The 17113-nt window shown below is 36.3% G+C and overlaps 1 protein-coding gene across 1 annotated transcript; it reads right to left on the reverse strand.

Annotated features, from left to right (window-relative positions):
- Positions 1-10646: 10646 nt before the first annotated feature.
- Positions 10647-14445, reverse strand: LOC107835990 (poliovirus receptor-like). The gene is made up of 7 exons (XM_016670475.1): positions 13986-14445; positions 13834-13899; positions 13223-13540; positions 12943-13069; positions 12588-12622; positions 12425-12492; positions 10647-12326 (listed from the first exon to the last, which is right to left on the reverse strand). Exons 2-7 carry the CDS (start codon positions 13889-13891, stop codon positions 12168-12170), a joined length of 765 nt encoding a protein of 254 aa, XP_016525961.1. The 5' UTR covers positions 13892-13899; positions 13986-14445; the 3' UTR covers positions 10647-12167.
- Positions 14446-17113: the final 2668 nt, after the last annotated feature.

Below are 17113 nucleotides of genomic sequence, written 5' to 3' on the forward strand. Positions count from 1 at the left end.
GGAAAAATCCATTTTCGAGCTGATATGAATTAAAACGTACTCCATCTATGTAAAACCACCTCTGATGCTCCAGATATTTTTTTCCTAATTAAACGTAAATTTCAAAAGCAAACGATTAACCTCATAACACCCTGATAAACATGTAACCTCGTCATTTCCGTTTTACGTCCCTCTATTAGTGTTCTCTAAAGCGGATGATCTAACGGTTAGAAAACCTGCTACCTATTCCTTCCTTCCTGTGACTCACCGTTTAAATGCTCGTATGAAGTCCTGTAAATTCAGACTACTTCTAAAAGTCTTTGTGTGGGTCAACCAACAATGATGCAACATTTTAATGTATTTTCCGGTCCTCCTGCTGTTTCTCTCAGTGGGCTTTTCAATTATTTTAAGGGCCTGGAATATAGAGAACACTTCACCCTCGGTTCTAGGAAGCAGTTGTTTTGCCGCTTTGCTCGGAAACATCAATATGCAGGATATGGACGGGTGAAGAGCCCAGAGAGAGATCAAGCCTTTGTTTCAACGCTCCTGAAACAAGGAGATCTGAGGCAGTTAGCTGTTCAAACAGCTAAAGCCTTCAGGCTTTTCACGACTCCTGAGGCTGTTGAAGGTGATAGTTGTACGTCTGTGTTTACACTGAATCTCTAAAAGAGGGAAACAGAGCTTCAGATGATCTGCCAGAACCACCAGTCCCCCCCTTTAGGAATCCTGAAAAATGCATCACTGCAAATTATTCATTTTGCTGTGCAGATGATTCGTTGACACCTTTTGCTGCAGATAATGAGTGATAACATTGTTTGCTCACGTTACGGCGTTTCTCTGAGTGATCGGTGTCAGCAGAAGCGGGCCGGCTTCGATGTTTCTCTCTTTATCTGTGTTTACTTCTTCTTTTGTGTCCTGAATGCTGACGAGGCAAACCTGGGCTAAAACGCTTCCTCGAGTCGCCACGGTGAACAAACAAAAACTCTTTCATCCACGGTATCCATATCTCGCTTCTCTTTGTTGTCTGAATTGTAAAACCGCGCTGGTTGGCCCTCATGTTTGCAACTTTATTCCTAGATTTGCTTTAATGTCTTTAGCTTAAATATTTTCAACAAACAGTAGAACCATTCAGCTGGTTATTCACAGCTTTAAACCATCAGCTGGATGTATTTTAGAGCTGCAGTGTATGGGGGGAAAAGGTTGCTGGTGTGAATCCCAAAGGGAAGGGAGGGATCACAAAATGAACAAAAAGAGGCGTTTGCTCGATGACTCCGCTGAACGAACAAACAAAAAAAATCACATTTGTTTACTTTTATGTTCCTTTTCTTTAGTAGTTTTTTTCATATTTCTATACTAGTGATAAATGGATTATTAAAAGTGATAAATATTCTGATTAAATTGTTATTATTCCTATTGAAAAACTTGAGGCTCTGCTGTGTGATTGTGGATGACGGGTTGAAGGGGGGAGATGTTTAATTGTCATGATGTTCAATTCAGAGAGATTGCCCTGTTGTTCAAATCTATAAAAGAAATACAGAGTTCTTTTGGATTAAAAAAATATATTAAAACAGTCCAGCTGTCATGTCTTTGCTTTTCAGCTGGAAAATTAATTTCTGTAGATTGCTCATGAAAGTCATCAGAAAAGATTGTTTAAATTACCGCCAGTCAGACGTAATAAAAACAAACAGAAAAGCATACGACACACTGATTAGTAGGAGATTACTCTTATCACCAATTGAGCAGAACTATATTAACTTGCATTCATCTTTAATGTAGCTGAAGAAAACCTATCAGAGGTTTTCTTCACTAAGGTTGAGCTACTTTGCAATAAATAAGAATTCAGACATTAGATGTGCAAATCCCATTCAGTCGTAAAGATGACAAATAGACTATAACTGCAGTAAGAGTGATTTTTTTTATTTTTTTTTCTTGGAAGCTCTAGATAAAAAAAAAAAAAAGTCTCACCTCTGATTAGCTATTGGCTAGTTTGTTGGCTGCTGTCCAGTGTATTTGAGGCTTAAAGATTGTGTCACAACTTGCAATTTTACCTCAAAAAGCATGCAGGGAAAAAAAAAATCAAACAAACTGCTGCTGATGAAACATTAATTACTATTTCAGTTTCCCTGCCAATTTATTATGCAAGGTTACGAGCTTGCTGTATAAACACATAAATGCTTATCTAAAATCTAGGCCTATTGAGAAACACAAAGTTAATTAAATATGTTGTCTGTGTATATAATTGCATATAAATGTGTCCCAGTCTAGTCAGTCTTTACACATGTACAGCACACAGAACACTGGAGTCTAATTAAGTGTAATAAGGGAAAAGACAAGTACTTTACGACTCAAAGTGGTCACTGCAGAAACCCCCATCCTTTATAGTTAGCAGGACAGGAATCTTTAATTTAACTAATTTAGAGACAAAACTTTCCTCTGCTTTTAGGAAATGGCTGCATTATCCAAGACACACTAAACAGTTGCCACCCATCTTCATCCACTCTTATTAAAATCTGCTGAGCAAACTACGTCATTTTTTGCACCTGTCTCACATTTATACAAACATCTATTTATGTCGCTATTTATTAAACCACACAGTGCAAGCTGTGTTTTTTAGCCTTTCTCAAGCTGTGCGACATAAACTTAGACATGAAGACCTAAAATCATCTTTGATTGAATCAAAACCTTTTTTATTATCCTTCTTAGAGCATAAATTTATTTTTATATTTCCACAAAAAAGACCTGATGCTGGATTTGGAATAAAAGGTAACATTTAATAAGTTTTTGAAATATTGACAATTATCAAATGTGACAAACGGTACAACATAAAAATCATCCTGATGAAACCTGTAATGGATTTAATTAAGTAAATGTTTATTTTAGTCATTAGAGACTTGAATTTGTCTCTCAAAATTTTAAAACTTGACTTTGACTTGGAAAAAAATTACTTACACAAATGAAAACCATGCAATATTTTCTTCCTCTTCATGCTTCATTGTGAACTACTTTGTGTTGGTTTGATACATAAAATCCCAATTAAATAAACTTACATGCTTCCTTTTTTTAACAGAGTTAAATTTTATGGGAAGATAGATGGAGTAAAACAAAAAGTATTCCTATGGAAAGACTAAAAAAACGAATGACTGAGAAGGACGAATGTTCACATTTTAGTTTTCAGTTCAGACCAGAACTAAAAGAGCTTAAAAGCATTAAATCGAGATTTTACCTGAGTCAAAGTCTAAATCTGTGGAAAAAAGACTTCAAATTTGCTTTTAATCTCCTATCTTAGTCAGCTTGGTGTATTTTCTAAAAATAAAAGAACATTTTAACTTCTTAATTTACAAACCTGGTAGATTCGCCAAAAGATCAACAGCTCCGACTGCCGAGAGGATTTGACAAAATATTGACTCAGACAGGCTGAGTACAAAGACACATCACTCTTCAGTGTTTGTCTTTCATACGACGCTGCACTGTGATGTGCTGGACTATCACATAACATCTAAGTAAACATTGTAACATAATTTTGATTTTAACGTAAAAAAGATCAAGTTGTGTGAATACTTTTCCAAAGTAAAGTCCTGTCGAGATCAATAAACTAAATCATTATTACAGCGAACAAAAGGGACAAACCAATGGATGAAAGAATAAAACCCTGGAGCTATAAGGACAGAGAAAGAAACTGAAAAAAGTAAATGTGACAAGAGAAAAGGCAAGTAGCTGCACACCTCACAGAATAAATTATTAATAAAAAGTACCATATAGTTCACTGTTTTCCAGTAATACAGTCTGCTGGGGAGAAATTTGTAGTATTTACCCAAAACATTTCATAACTATTCCAAATGTTTTTGTCTTTTCAAATTCCAACCTATAAATATGTCTGTTTTTGTGATAATAAGGCAAACAAAGTGAAGCTGAAGTATCTCAAAATTGTGTTTTGTAGTCTTAAAGGAACTTCCTTTTCATTTAAAACTTGAATTCCCCTGCAAAACAAAACCAGTCGATGTGTAATAAGACTGAAAGGATCTTTATCAACTAGCATAATAAAAACAACATAAAAAATAAAGCTTAATGGTCATTCTCATACGCGCTTTTTGTCTATAATCTAAAATGAAAATAAAGCTTAGAACAGAGGACAGTTAAATGAAAAAAAAACAACAACAACTTTGTACCCAGGTTTTGACAGCATAGTGCCAACATAGCAGTCTCACACCCACAAAAGTGACACCTTCAGGAAATGCCTCTCAGAAACCACAGAAATCTTAGGCAGCAACACCCATAAACATGATTTGTAACATCAAACAATCATGGGCATGTGTTACTTTTGCAGTCAGGGTAAAATTGGTACAGACCAGTGCACACCATGTAGGGTAAATCAATGCCAACTGAGAGTTTTCCAAAGACCAACAATCACTGTCTCTGTTTCTAGGTTGCAGCAGGGAATATACAGAAGAAGTTACTGCAGAAATCCTGCTATCCTGAACCAAATTCTTAAAATCTGAATAATTTCTACTCACATTTTCAATAATGATGTTCTAGTTTCCTTTGTTCAAAAATTAAAAACGTAGTACGGAAACAAAGTCTCAAAACGAAACCAAAGCTTAAAAAACACCTTGGAAATATCACATTAGTTCTGCTGAAACTACAAAACCTTACTGTCTAATTTCCCCTGTAGGCGTGTTTGCAATCTATTAATGAGAAATATTAAACGAAATCATCCCTGCACTTTACACTCATGCAGACATTCATATGTAAACATTTATACATATGCATGCTATTCTTTCTGGGTTTTATTCGTAAAGAAAATCTTGAAAAGCATGAGCCATTCCGTCTACTTTCTATTTCTGCACTATTATGTGTTGGGTTTTCACAAAAAATCTTATAAGACTACCATAGCTGGCCCAAAAACATTGCCACCTGAATAAAACTGAGCAAATAGCCTTTCTATTGGATAGTTACTGCGTAGGCATAGCTTCTCATTTCTTAAAAAAACACGTGGAAAGACACATAGAAATGCTTTACTTTGTACAGAAATCTGGAACCTTGGCTGTTGAGAAACATTTGTGTATTGGAGGCGTTGAAGTTTTAAGCCATTGGATCTGATTTTATCCAATCACTAACATTAGGCCATGATGTATGTAATACGCCAGCTTGATGAAGCTAACTGGAAATTGTGTGTGCTGTAAACAACCCCACGGGGAGTAGAGTCACGGCATCTTTGCCAGCAATAAAATGTCTCATGCATTCATCTTGCTCTGCCAACACGGACTAAAGGGCTCTGTTCACCTCCTCTGCTGTCATTCCCAAACTACAACCCTACAGTGCAATTCTAAAACAGCGCAGGACATCAACATCATCGTTAATAACTCCTTCTTTTTACTAATTGGCAAAGTGGAAATTCAGCTGGAGAAATCAAGCTCAATGGGAGAAATCCCAGACAAGCACTTGAAGGGAGATGAGAATCGAGTGGAATTGGGTATGAAGGCAGTGACCAGGATAGTATAACTAAGGAATATGTTATAATGATAACAGTGAAAGTAAGAGCATTTCCACACACCCAGTGTGACTGACCTGAAGGGATTATTACTGAACAGATGTGTAGTCATAAGAAAACCACTAATCAGTGAGGTTAACCACATAAAGGGGCTTCCATTTGTAAAGGAGCATTTAGATTTGACTTTTGAGTGATATAAGAAGGTCATGTGATCTGATGCATCCAAATTTACCTTCTTCCAGAGTGATGGGCCCATTAGGGCAAGAAGAGAGGCAGATGAAGTGATGCACCCACCATGCCTGGTGTGTAATGTAGCAGCCTGAGGAAGAAGCACTACGATCTGGAGTTGCTGGAGCTGGTCAGGTTTAGATTCACCAACATTAAGAGGTCAGATCTTTTCTTTTCCTCATCGAGAATCTTTGGAATGGTCTGGAGAATCCTTTGCACCACGGTTGAACTCTCACCTCTTCAATGCAAGATATGTGTGAAAAATGAACGCAACGCTGGATGGAAAGAAACCTTGTGATTTTCATAAAATCAGCATGTGACTAATTAATGAAACGGAAAAACCTTCAGGAAACTGAACTGCCACAGAAGATAAAAATCATTTACGGACTGAACAATTTCACACTCCTCTCTAGATTTGACTTGGCAAATCCTCACTCGTCATAGTGAAACTAGATATGTTCTCTCAGTCTAAAAATGTGCACAAACATTGAGTAGTAATACTTCTGTCATTATCTGGCAGTACAGTAACCTCAGTGCAACAGTGACCTCAGGTGACCAAATGATGATAATGCTGACGCTTTGTTCACTTACAGACATCTACATCATTTAACAAAATAAAAATGTCTTTCTAAGATGATCACATAATTAATTAAAGTGTTGAATCTTTCTCTTTATTTTACATAATTGCATAACTTAATTAATCACGCCTCCTAAGATACGGTGCATGTCTGGAAGAAAGATGTAGACAACCATTTTATTTTGATATGTAATTTCTAAGATGAATTGTTCCAATGTGGCTTTTGTGGCGTTATAAATTGTACTTATAAAAATTAATCACTCCATTAGATTTCAGACTTTTTATTGCTTTTACAAATCAATCATGACCAACAGATTCAAGCACATCTGGACCTTCTACCTTTACGAGTCGTGCAGGGCCTGCTGTCGAGACGCACCCTCATGGCATGATGCTGCCAGCACAACGCTTCCCAGTATGGATAACGTGTTTGACGTCCACCAAACACAACATCTTGTCAGACGGCCAAAAAATCTCCATTTTGATCCAATCAGGCCAAAGGAGTTTCTTCCAGTTGACCATAAAGCCACTACTAGAGGGTTAATCTGAGTTATTTCATTGTCACTGTCCCATAAAGACTCCACGTAGCAGCTATTTGTAGGAAAAAAATGTGAATTTTAAACAGACAGATTAAAGTTTTCTGCTTAATCAGTCAGTATTAACTGATAAAAAGCGGCGTTTTAAATGTCATTCTCGCATGAAGGTTAATTATTACCGTGACTAGAGATGCTTCATTGATGATTAATTGCTAAACTCCAACCTCATGATTACACCCGTCTGTGGAAAACATTACCCACGCCGAGGTTTGGAGAGGAAAGTGAAGCAGATTGTTACCTGATAACACATTTCCATTTGACTTGAAAAGATTTGCAAGCTGGCAAACTCAGTGTAGGATGTGACCCATGAAACTGCACAGCAGTGAAACAATGAGCTTTTAAAAAAGAAGTAGATCCAGAGTATATCTGCTCAGGCTTTGTTGTAAAATATTTGCAACAATTGAAATGTTTTCTTTTTAAGTAAATATCTGTACTTCACATAAAGGCAAAAAGATATCCAGATGTGGTGAAGCTTCATTAGATCACTTGGTATGCGACTTCTCCACCCACTGATGTTCTGTTATCTTGCCTTCATCAGGGTGTTGCTTCCTCGTCTCTCAATTTCTCAATTACAGGAGCTCATTTCCTCTAGTTTTATAAAAGGCGGAAACGGCAAATATCCCACATGTCGGTGCTGTTTGCAACAAGATCAGTATGACTGCAAAGGGAAAGAAGTCAACTGTTCAACCAGTCAGTAAAAAAAAACTCTGAGGTTATTAAAATATAACCACAACGATTTTCTGCAGTGTTTTTATTTAATCTTTGGTTTTAAAAAGATCAAAGTAGAGACAGTATGAGTGCCATGGCCAATAGTATGAAAATGAATTACAATAATAATAGGTTTCTATAGTCAGATCTTTTGGTAACACTTTATTTGAAGGTGTTATAACACCTTCAAAAAATTTGTTATAACAAATTTATATCAATACTGATATAAATTTGTTATAAAAGTATTACTGATTGCACTTTAAAAATTAGGTAACTTTATGTTATTAAAGGTAAAGTTTAAACAGTAATGATTTCTTGGTTAATGTCAAGTTGTCATAAAGACATTTTGAATAATGTCAACTTTGTATTAAAAGTGTCATAATTTACCGAATGACGCTTTATGACAACAGTCATAAATATTCATGAAGGCTTATTCGTGTTCATGACAGCTGTTATGTCATGTTTATGACAGTGTCATGACAGTCTTATTCAACCCCCTTCAAATAAAGTGTTACCAAGTTTTTTTATAAATTTGTTTTTCTCATTCTCTGATGCTACAACGCTTCACAGATGATTCATGAGGAGTTTTTACACTCATTGGTCATGTTAAGAAGTGCTGCCAGTAGAAACTTGACCCACTTTTGCCTTTTGAACCGCCTTCATTCATCACAGCATAGATTCCACAACATGCTGGAAACATTCATCAGACTTTGGGCCATAATAGCATCGCCCATTTGCTGCAAGTCGTTGACTGAATATTCATGATGGTAATCTTTCATTCCACCCCAAATCAAAGGAGCCCTATTAGACTGAGATGTTGAGATTACGAGCCTATTGGATTACAAAATACAAAATATTTTTGTGTTCAAGAAACAAGTTTTAGATTATTTGAGCTTTGCAGTGACCTGCCGGGAGTCGCCAGTCGTTTTAAAGGGATGGGCATGATCAGGTGGGCTGCAGCATTTTAAATGCTCAGATGCTTCTAAGTGAGTTTATGTGAAGGTTGTTGCAAAGATCAATACTAATCTGACCAGGCCAGATCACTACAATCTGTAGTCTGACATCGAGAAAATATTTTTATTCTACTAACTGGATATTTGCTGCCTAAGCACTAATCACATGGCACATCAAGCTGCTGCCATGTGATTGGTTGATTCACAGTTTGTATCAACGAGAAATTTAACTAAAAAAACAGGCTTTTGAGTTTGCATATATGTTCAAAATCAAATACGCTAAAGGTAGAGACATCTTGCAATAATCGATTTCATTTTAAAAGGTTTTCCGAGTTGGTTTTTAGATTTTCTTTTTGTTTTATATTTAGAAATACAGTAGTGACTTTTACTTTGAGTATGAGCTTTTTTATGTCTTAGTAGTCTGAAAAAGGAAAGACTTTTCTAATGTACTCCATTCAAAGCGCACCCTTCTTGTCTTCCCCATACTTCCTGTCACAACGTAACTGTTAAGGGTAACAGAAAGCAAAAGAACCAAAAGTGAGCACATTTATTTGAAATAAAAATCAATCTTAACATATATTTACAGATTTTACGGAACTACAGTGCAGTTCCCGTTCAGGCAGAGTTGAAATAAAGTCACAGGTGAGGCAAATTTCCCTTTCTAAACAATGGTGAGAATAAACAGAAGTACATGACCTAACATTTCAAAAAGAGAAAAAAAAAAGCAAAACAGATTTTCGTTCCAACACCTCAGAGCGAGGACTGGGTGAAGGACATCAGACACGCGTACGTTGGCGCTCACTGTTTCACACCCACAGTCTCACATTGTCAGGAAGTGCTGACTGTAAAGAGCAGGTGAGGGTGACTGTTAAAGCGTACCGTCACCGAACAGAACTTCAGAACTACTGCAGGCCTGTAAACCGAACTCTGTCACATTTCTTTCACACAAGGCATCCTCAGGCTGCAACACCTGCAGGCAGCATTGATGTTAAGACAAAGCAGGAGCGCCACTGAAATATAACGCAGACACATTGGCTTAAAACAATGTCGGTGCAAACTGTGATCGGTAATTCTCACCTCAAGTTTTATGTAACACTTTTGGGTTTGGCCAACAGTTACCGTAGCTTCTAGTGTGCAAGTTCACTTCTCCATTAATGGCACGATTTTCTTCTTTTTTGCATGTTTTCTTATCCGTCTGCGCTAACAGACAGTAAATGAGGAACAGTAACTTCCTGCCACAATGTCATGCTGGGGAAAACACTTGTTTGCATTGCAAATTTGCTGTCAACTTCTCTTTAGAACCTGGCGGGTGATGCAACCATGCAGACAATTTTGTTATTCAAGCAGGTAGCTTTCTTACAGTTTTATATTTGTTTGGTTAAATTGGTGAGCAACAAGTTTGAAGACAGAAGCTCTCTGTCTCAGCTGGTAATCCTAGAGAAAAAGCCGCAGATCCAGTGAAGTGTTGATCACTTTTAACAGTGAGGGCTACAGTGGCTTAAAATACAAGTTAATCATGAAATATACTGTTTTAGTTCAGTCTAAGATCTCACCATGCTGAATCAATACTTTGTAGAACCTTTAACATGTTCCAGTATTTAGCTTCAACTATCCACTATTTAGTGGTATCGCAGTAAAGGGGGTTGCATTTAAATGTTCACCATAGTTGTCAGAGTTTTACTTGTGAGAAGCATTTTGCATGTTGTCCAAAAAGTTCAGGTTTGGCCTTGTCAGAGCTGAGCACCTTCTTCCACATGTCTTCCCCACAATGTGGTAAAGTTTGTGTTGTGTTTAGTTGTGATAGCGTCAGCCAACCTGCTGCTGCCAACAACTTCTCCTTCTTTGATCATATGCTTATCTTTCAGTGTTTAACCTCGTCTCTCATAGACATGTAGACACTGACTAACTGTATATTAGCAGTAAAAGCTACTTGAAAACTGACTCAGAGCTAATCTGTTCAGCTGTTTCTTCTCTTAAACCACTGCAGGAGCTACTGCCATTAACATCTTACTTTAAACATAGGCTAGGAGCCTGAAGCGACCCAAATTAGATTTTTTCTTTATAATTTTTGTTTAATATGACTTGTATCTGATCTTTTCATAACAGTCTGAACGAAACGTTTTTGTTTATTTTTGGATATGTGGTATAAAATCATGTGTGACCCAAGTTCTGAACAGCCAGATGGCATTCATCATCTGACCTGAACGTAATCGATACTCCACAAACGTCACTATTCTGTGTCCTGATATGTGCAAGCAGGAAGAAAAATAACAACCATAATGAAGATTAAGTTATGCTCCACCATTAAAATGAACATTTACTTTCACTTCTTCTTTTTCATAGCAGTTGGTAAAACACAGAACGCTGACGTTGTTGCACTCTTTACTGACCAGACAGGACACTTTCAGGTCATTTACAGTTCACAGAGATCACATACAAGTCGCATATATTTGGAAGTGTGAACAACCTTAAAAAAAAAAAAATGAAGTACAATTTCACAAAAAAATCAGATTTGGGTCACTTCATGCTGCAGTGTGAACGCAGCAGAAGACAACGTATCTCTTGATCACAGCTTCTGTGTTTTTTGTGTGTATGCTGTGTTTTCTCAAATACTCAATCTATTGTGGTAGATCATCTTTCACTCTGAGTCACGTTCTGCTTTAGGAGTTTTTCTCTCCACTATCGCTCCATGCATGCTCAGTGAGAGGGATTGTTGCTAAGTCAGCACTGCAATGAAAGCAGCTGAGGCTATAAGCCCTTTCAGGAGGACTAAATGCTGGAGGTCAATGACCCTAAATAATTTAAAGGTTTCCAGAAGTACAAAACATTTGAACCAATTTTAATAATAAGACAAATTTGACTGCATGGTTTGGTAGCTAGGATAAATTTGGAATAACTGAATTGCACAATTCAGTTACATATTGTGTATAATTGGATTGAATTAGCTGGGTTTTTGGAAAGTTCCTTGAGAAGTGAGTTATAGTTAGCGCATTATAAACAAACTGAATGAAAGTAATAAAACTGCAAACTTGGACACCTTATGGCTTTCTTCTTCTCACAACTCAATGAAAGTCAGATTTGTTATCCTGTCAATGGACTAATGACTGAGCTCTTAGACCTTCTCAGACTGACTGAGTCTATAATTAAATAAAGGTTCAATTATCCAGGTCAATTAACTGATTGGGAAACCTCTGACAAAAATTGGTTTCACTGGATTTCATTCAAGGCTACAACAGTTAAAGGGGAAGCCTATCATTTTTAAGCCAGGTTTTTATTTGGTAAAAATGACCTGATCATTTTCTTTCTACTTCAAAGTTTCCTGCAGTTTCTTCTTCATTTTCTGGCTAAGAAAAATGTTAAAGAAATAAATACATAAATTAAAACAACATAGAAATAGACTGCATTTTGGCAAACAGCAACCACAAGTTACAGGCATGCATGCTGAGGTGGTGATGTTATCATTTAGTCTGAGTGAGTTTGCAAATTGCGTGTGCAGATCAACCACAGAGCTGCAAATGATTGAAATCAGGGGTAGACGTTATTTTTATATATATATATATATATATATATATATATATATATTTGCAGATTTTTTGCAGATAAAAACAGAATTTTTGCAGCAAATCTGTTCTATGCAGCATTCAAACACTAAACACTGTTTCTAAGTTGGGCCTCTGATGATAAACCCTGACCTCTGAATATGTGACTTCCTCAGTCTTTGCAGCTGCTCTGGGTATTTTAATCAGTGAAGATCCTGAATTTCTGGTCCGCTTAGGCTTCACATCAGCATACACCATTTCCTACAGCAAGAGAATGAAAAAGTGTTGATTCTCAATCATTCTTTGTCGTTACAGCAAAATTATTAAAAAACAACTGTTGATTAAAAATTTTAATTTACCTCTGTGCTCACCGGGTCCTTGTAGATATAAGATGGTCTGTTCACACTCCCTACACGACTTGATGTGTCTAAAAACCATATGAGCCTCATTAGAGGAAGTGAAAAAAACTCAAAATACATTGAATGTTCAGAAATAGAGTGATGAGAGATCGTTTGCTCTCACCTATGTGGACTTCAAGTCTGCGAGCCGCTTTATGTCTACAAGAGGGAACGTAAGGAGCCACGATTAGATTTCTAAGATTGTTTTACTTCAAGTTTGTAGGATTCAAATAGACCACACTGGTTTTATTCAAGTTTATCTGGTAGATTATTCTTTTTAAGACAAGCTTAATAACTGTACCCTGATTCTTCTTAGCACCACTTATAATCAGAAAAAAGCCTCAAAATAAACACACTTTTAATTGCAGTAGGACAATCTCCCCACTTTTGCAAGTTTAATACTTTTTATATTTTATAAATGTAGGTAACTAAACAGAGTCACTCCACCACAACATGAGTACCAGTAAAAACAGGCCTACCTTCGGACATAGGTAAGGTAAGCTGCAGCCGTCAGGATCCCCAAAAGCAGCACAGCAGAGATGATGATCGCACAAAGTTGCCCTGCCGACATCTGTGTCTGGTTGGCTTTTTCTGAGACAGGATCGCCTAAAAGATGTCAAATAAAATTATTTAGTGTTAATGATCTGTTGAGCACTCAGATCATATGTCAAAAATACACAAAGTCAAGAAGTTGAGTAGTTTCTATAAGCTTATTTATAATAGTTTATCATCTGATTAATGATTTGAAAGATTTCTTACCGGTAACAACAACAAGTTTGATGGTTTCTTCATGTGATCCACTCGGGAATGCGGCTACAGAGCAGGTGTAATTCCCTGAATCTGTCATTTCCACATCTCTAATTTTCAGCGACTGTTCTGTAAGATTTATTCTTTCCTTTAGGGGAGAATCTTTTATATTCATTCCTTGCTCGGGGTTGAAAACAAGAATAGTTGTGGACTCAAATTCCCACTGAAGCTGAGTAATGGTGAAATTTTTTGACCCTGGGACAAACTGGCATTTCAAAATGACATCTTCACCAACATATCCAGTCACTTTGAGTGTTTCTGCCTTTAGATCTGTAAGAAAAAAAAAGTTAACATGCTGAAGAGACGAATAGAGAGTAATTTGAATGAGTTTGCATTTCTAAGTTCACAACTATGGTGTTACTTTTTTATTACTTGATAAATGTGATTTTCTTTCTCAGAAAATAAAACAATGTTCTTTTGTCTGTTAAAACATGAACCCTTCAAAAAAGACTTAGGGTGTTTTATTTCTGTCAAAGAACTTCAGAAAAGTTTATTTTTAGTGTGAAACTCTTCAGGAATGTAATAAATGAAAATGCGTCAGAATTTTAAAATTGGAATCTCACCTGGTAATGATGTGATGAAAATTAGAGTTACAGCAAGGAGTCTGTTGCAGGTTCTCATTGCAGCGACTACACATCATAAAACACAATTACTTAAGTTAATTATGTTATTTTAACTTGATTGTCGCCTTTAAATCAACTCGGTAAAAACTTACCGTCGGTCCGTGGAGCGGAGACAGGAGCAAATTTAAAAATGTAAAATCATTTGAAGGCACAGCAGTAAAAAACCCAAAAACTTTTAGGAAGCGGAACAAAACCTCAACGAGACCATAAAGCAAAAGTTCCTACAACAGCTCTGCCTATCCATTTCCCCAGAGAGTCCCAGTTGACCGAGATCATAAATAAAATCAGTGATAGCGCTGATCAAAGTAGTATCTACTTTTGACCACAAAGATGAGCACATTAATGCTACAGGAGTAATTTTACAATTTTTAAAGGTCTGACAAGATACTAACAATAAAAAGCAAATTTTAAAAAATCGCTCCCGAATTTATCTGACTGACCGCCTCATGTTTCTAAAGATTATCGACGGTAAACATGATTTCTGTCCTGCTCAACACTGACCTCTTGTGGTGAACTTCGTGTAAGCTTTCTGGACATATTGCTTGAATACACATAACCTTTGTGGTGGTTTGAAACCCAACATGTGTGCCCACTCCACTACTGGTGTATTTTAATGAAAAAAAAGAAGCTAAATATCAAGAATAGCTCACTAGCACAATTGTTACTAAGAATATTTTAACACACACTTTTCTGATGTTTGCCAATAAATAAAAACTTAGAAGCATACATCATAATTTTTTCATTCCATTGTGTTTTAAAGTGACACAGGATCTAAATATGACACACTGAAGTTTTTAGTTTTAACCTGAAATTTGAAAGTTGGTGTCATTTAATTTTGACCAGAATATGGACACACTTTGTTTTTGTTTCATTTTCAAATGAAGGAAAGTGAATAAATTTGTTTTCATAGGAAGATGAGGCTTAATGATTGTAAAAGAGATGACATTATTCTCTCAGAGGCTAAGTTGAGAAAACTTTTACAGAAGGAAAAGAAGACATCAAAAATGAATAAAAGTAGAAAGTAGTTTAATTTACACAAGGCACAACATATTTTCTGGTCAGTTAAATCTCTGGCCATCATTGCTTTCTTCTTCTTGGGTATCAGGTTCTCAGTGCTGTTGCACGTGCTTCGTCCGGATGAGGTTAACACTTACGAGTGGTCTCAGTGGTTGTGAAGCTTGCAATGTTAGATGTTAATGGTTTTTCACACCTTTTGTCACAACTTTTGCTTCTTATAGGTCATTTATTAAAAAAAAACGAACAAAAGAACTCTTAGTCATATGGTATTCACCTGTTACAATATAAAGTAACTTGATGTGTGATTTAAAATTCACAAATGGGTATGTGCTGGTCATTATGGATAATAAAAACAGTTAAATATCAATAACACCTTACCAGTACGATTGTTATTTTAACACACACTTTTCAGATTTTTGTCAGTGAATAAAAACTTAGAACCATACATCATTTTTTTCATTCCATTGTGTTTTAAAGTGACACAGGATATAAATATGACACACTCAAGTTTTTATCTTTAACCTGAAATTTGAAAAAGTTAAAGTTGTGGGGAAACTTTGCATGGACACCGTGGCAGATAGCTAGTTTTCTGTAAGATAAGCTCTTTCCCTGCCATCAACACAATGAACAGCACATACACAAGGTTGATTGACAGCACTCAAAACTCCCTTCGCTTGTATTTGACTAAGAGCGGTGCATTTCTTCAAATGGCAAAGAGGCACAGTTAAAAGGTGGGGGGCAGTTTAAACATATCTAAAAATAAAACTAATAAAAAAAAAATTACATACTGGAGCTTTAATCCTATAGACTTGAAAACTGGTTCTGACCTCATCTGCTTAGATGTGTTTTTTCTCTAGATTACGGCAATTAACTTTTCTTTTAAACATAGAAAGTACTCCTGGATCACAGCTTCTTTTTTTGTGTGTGTGCTCTGTTTCTCAAATGCCAGGTCGGTTATGATCGGGCATTTGATCATAACGGCAGTTAAAATAACTGACAAATGAGAAGTAAATGCTGCAAATGCAGTTATTTTAACTGCATTTGTCAGTTAAAATAAGATTAGGAATTAGAGCCATGTTCTGCTGGAGATTTCTTACTGTTAAATCGAAGTTTTCTCTTTACCCTTGCTACATTCATGCTCATTAAGTCCTGTAACGTCAACGACATCATGCAAGCAACTGTCCTCTGTTGTTACATGCCATTGCAGGAAAAGTAAATGCTGCAAGTCAATGACTCATTACAATTTGCTGGGTTTCTGAAAATGGCAAATATTTTAATCAATTTCACTAATAAACCAAGTTTGACTCCATTGTTAGACAACTAATTAATTTGGAATATATGTCACTGAATTGGAACCTGTTTGTGTAGTTGGATTTAATTACNTCACAACATAAAGTGACTTAATGTGTACAAGCTTTCATCACCGGTGAGTTCACAAATGGGTAGGTGCTGGTCTTTATGGATGATAAAAACAGCTAAATATGAATAACACCTCACCAGTACAATTGTTACTAAGAATATTTTAACACACACACTTTTCAGAGTTTTGTCAGTAAATAAAAACTTCGAACCATACATCATTTTTTCATTCCATTGTGTTTTTAAGTGACACAGAATCTAAATATGACACACTCAAGTTTTTATCTTTAACCTGAAATTTGTAAAAGTTAAAGTGGTGGGAAAACTCCACCTTTTAACTGTGCCTCTATTGCCATTTGAAGAAATGCACCGCGCTTAGTCAAATACAAGAGAAGGAAACTTTGAGTGCTGTCAATCAACTCGTGTACCTGCTGCTCATTGTGTTGCTGGCAGGGAAAGAGCTTATCTTACAGAAGACTAGTTATCCGCCATGGTGTCAGTGCAAAGCAGTTTAAACATATCTAAAAAAAAACCTAATAAAAAAAATAAATAAAAATTACATACTGCAGCTTTAATCCCCTAGACTTGAAAACTGGCTCTGACCTCATTTGCTTAGATGTGTTTTTTCTCTGGATGACGGCCATTAACTTTTCTTTTTAACATAGAAAGTACTGCTGGATCACAGCTTCTTTTTTGTGTGTGTGCTCTGTTTTCTCAAATGCCCGATCGGTTATGATCAGGCGTTTGTATTTTAACTGCATTTGTCAGTTAAAATAAGATTAGGAATCAGAGCCATGTTCTGCTGGAGATTTCTGACTGTTAAAGGGAAGTTTCCTCTTTACCC

This window comes from Poecilia formosa, unplaced genomic scaffold (genome assembly GCF_000485575.1).
Source record: "Poecilia formosa unplaced genomic scaffold, Poecilia_formosa-5.1.2 Scaffold34, whole genome shotgun sequence".
Classification (NCBI taxonomy): Eukaryota; Metazoa; Chordata; class Actinopteri; order Cyprinodontiformes; family Poeciliidae; genus Poecilia; species Poecilia formosa.

Excerpts from the sequence above, each read along its gene's own strand:
- LOC107835990 (XM_016670475.1), bottom strand. The coding sequence starts at position 13,891 with ATGAGAACCTGCAACAGACTCCTTGCTGTAACTCTAATTTTCATCACA. Across the intron at positions 12,623-12,942 it reads TACCTTACCTATGTCCGAAG|ACATAAAGCGGCTCGCAGAC; the intron begins GTAGGCCTGTTT and ends TCCCTCTTGTAG. Across the intron at positions 12,493-12,587 it reads CAGACTTGAAGTCCACATAG|ACACATCAAGTCGTGTAGGG; the intron begins GTGAGAGCAAAC and ends TATGGTTTTTAG.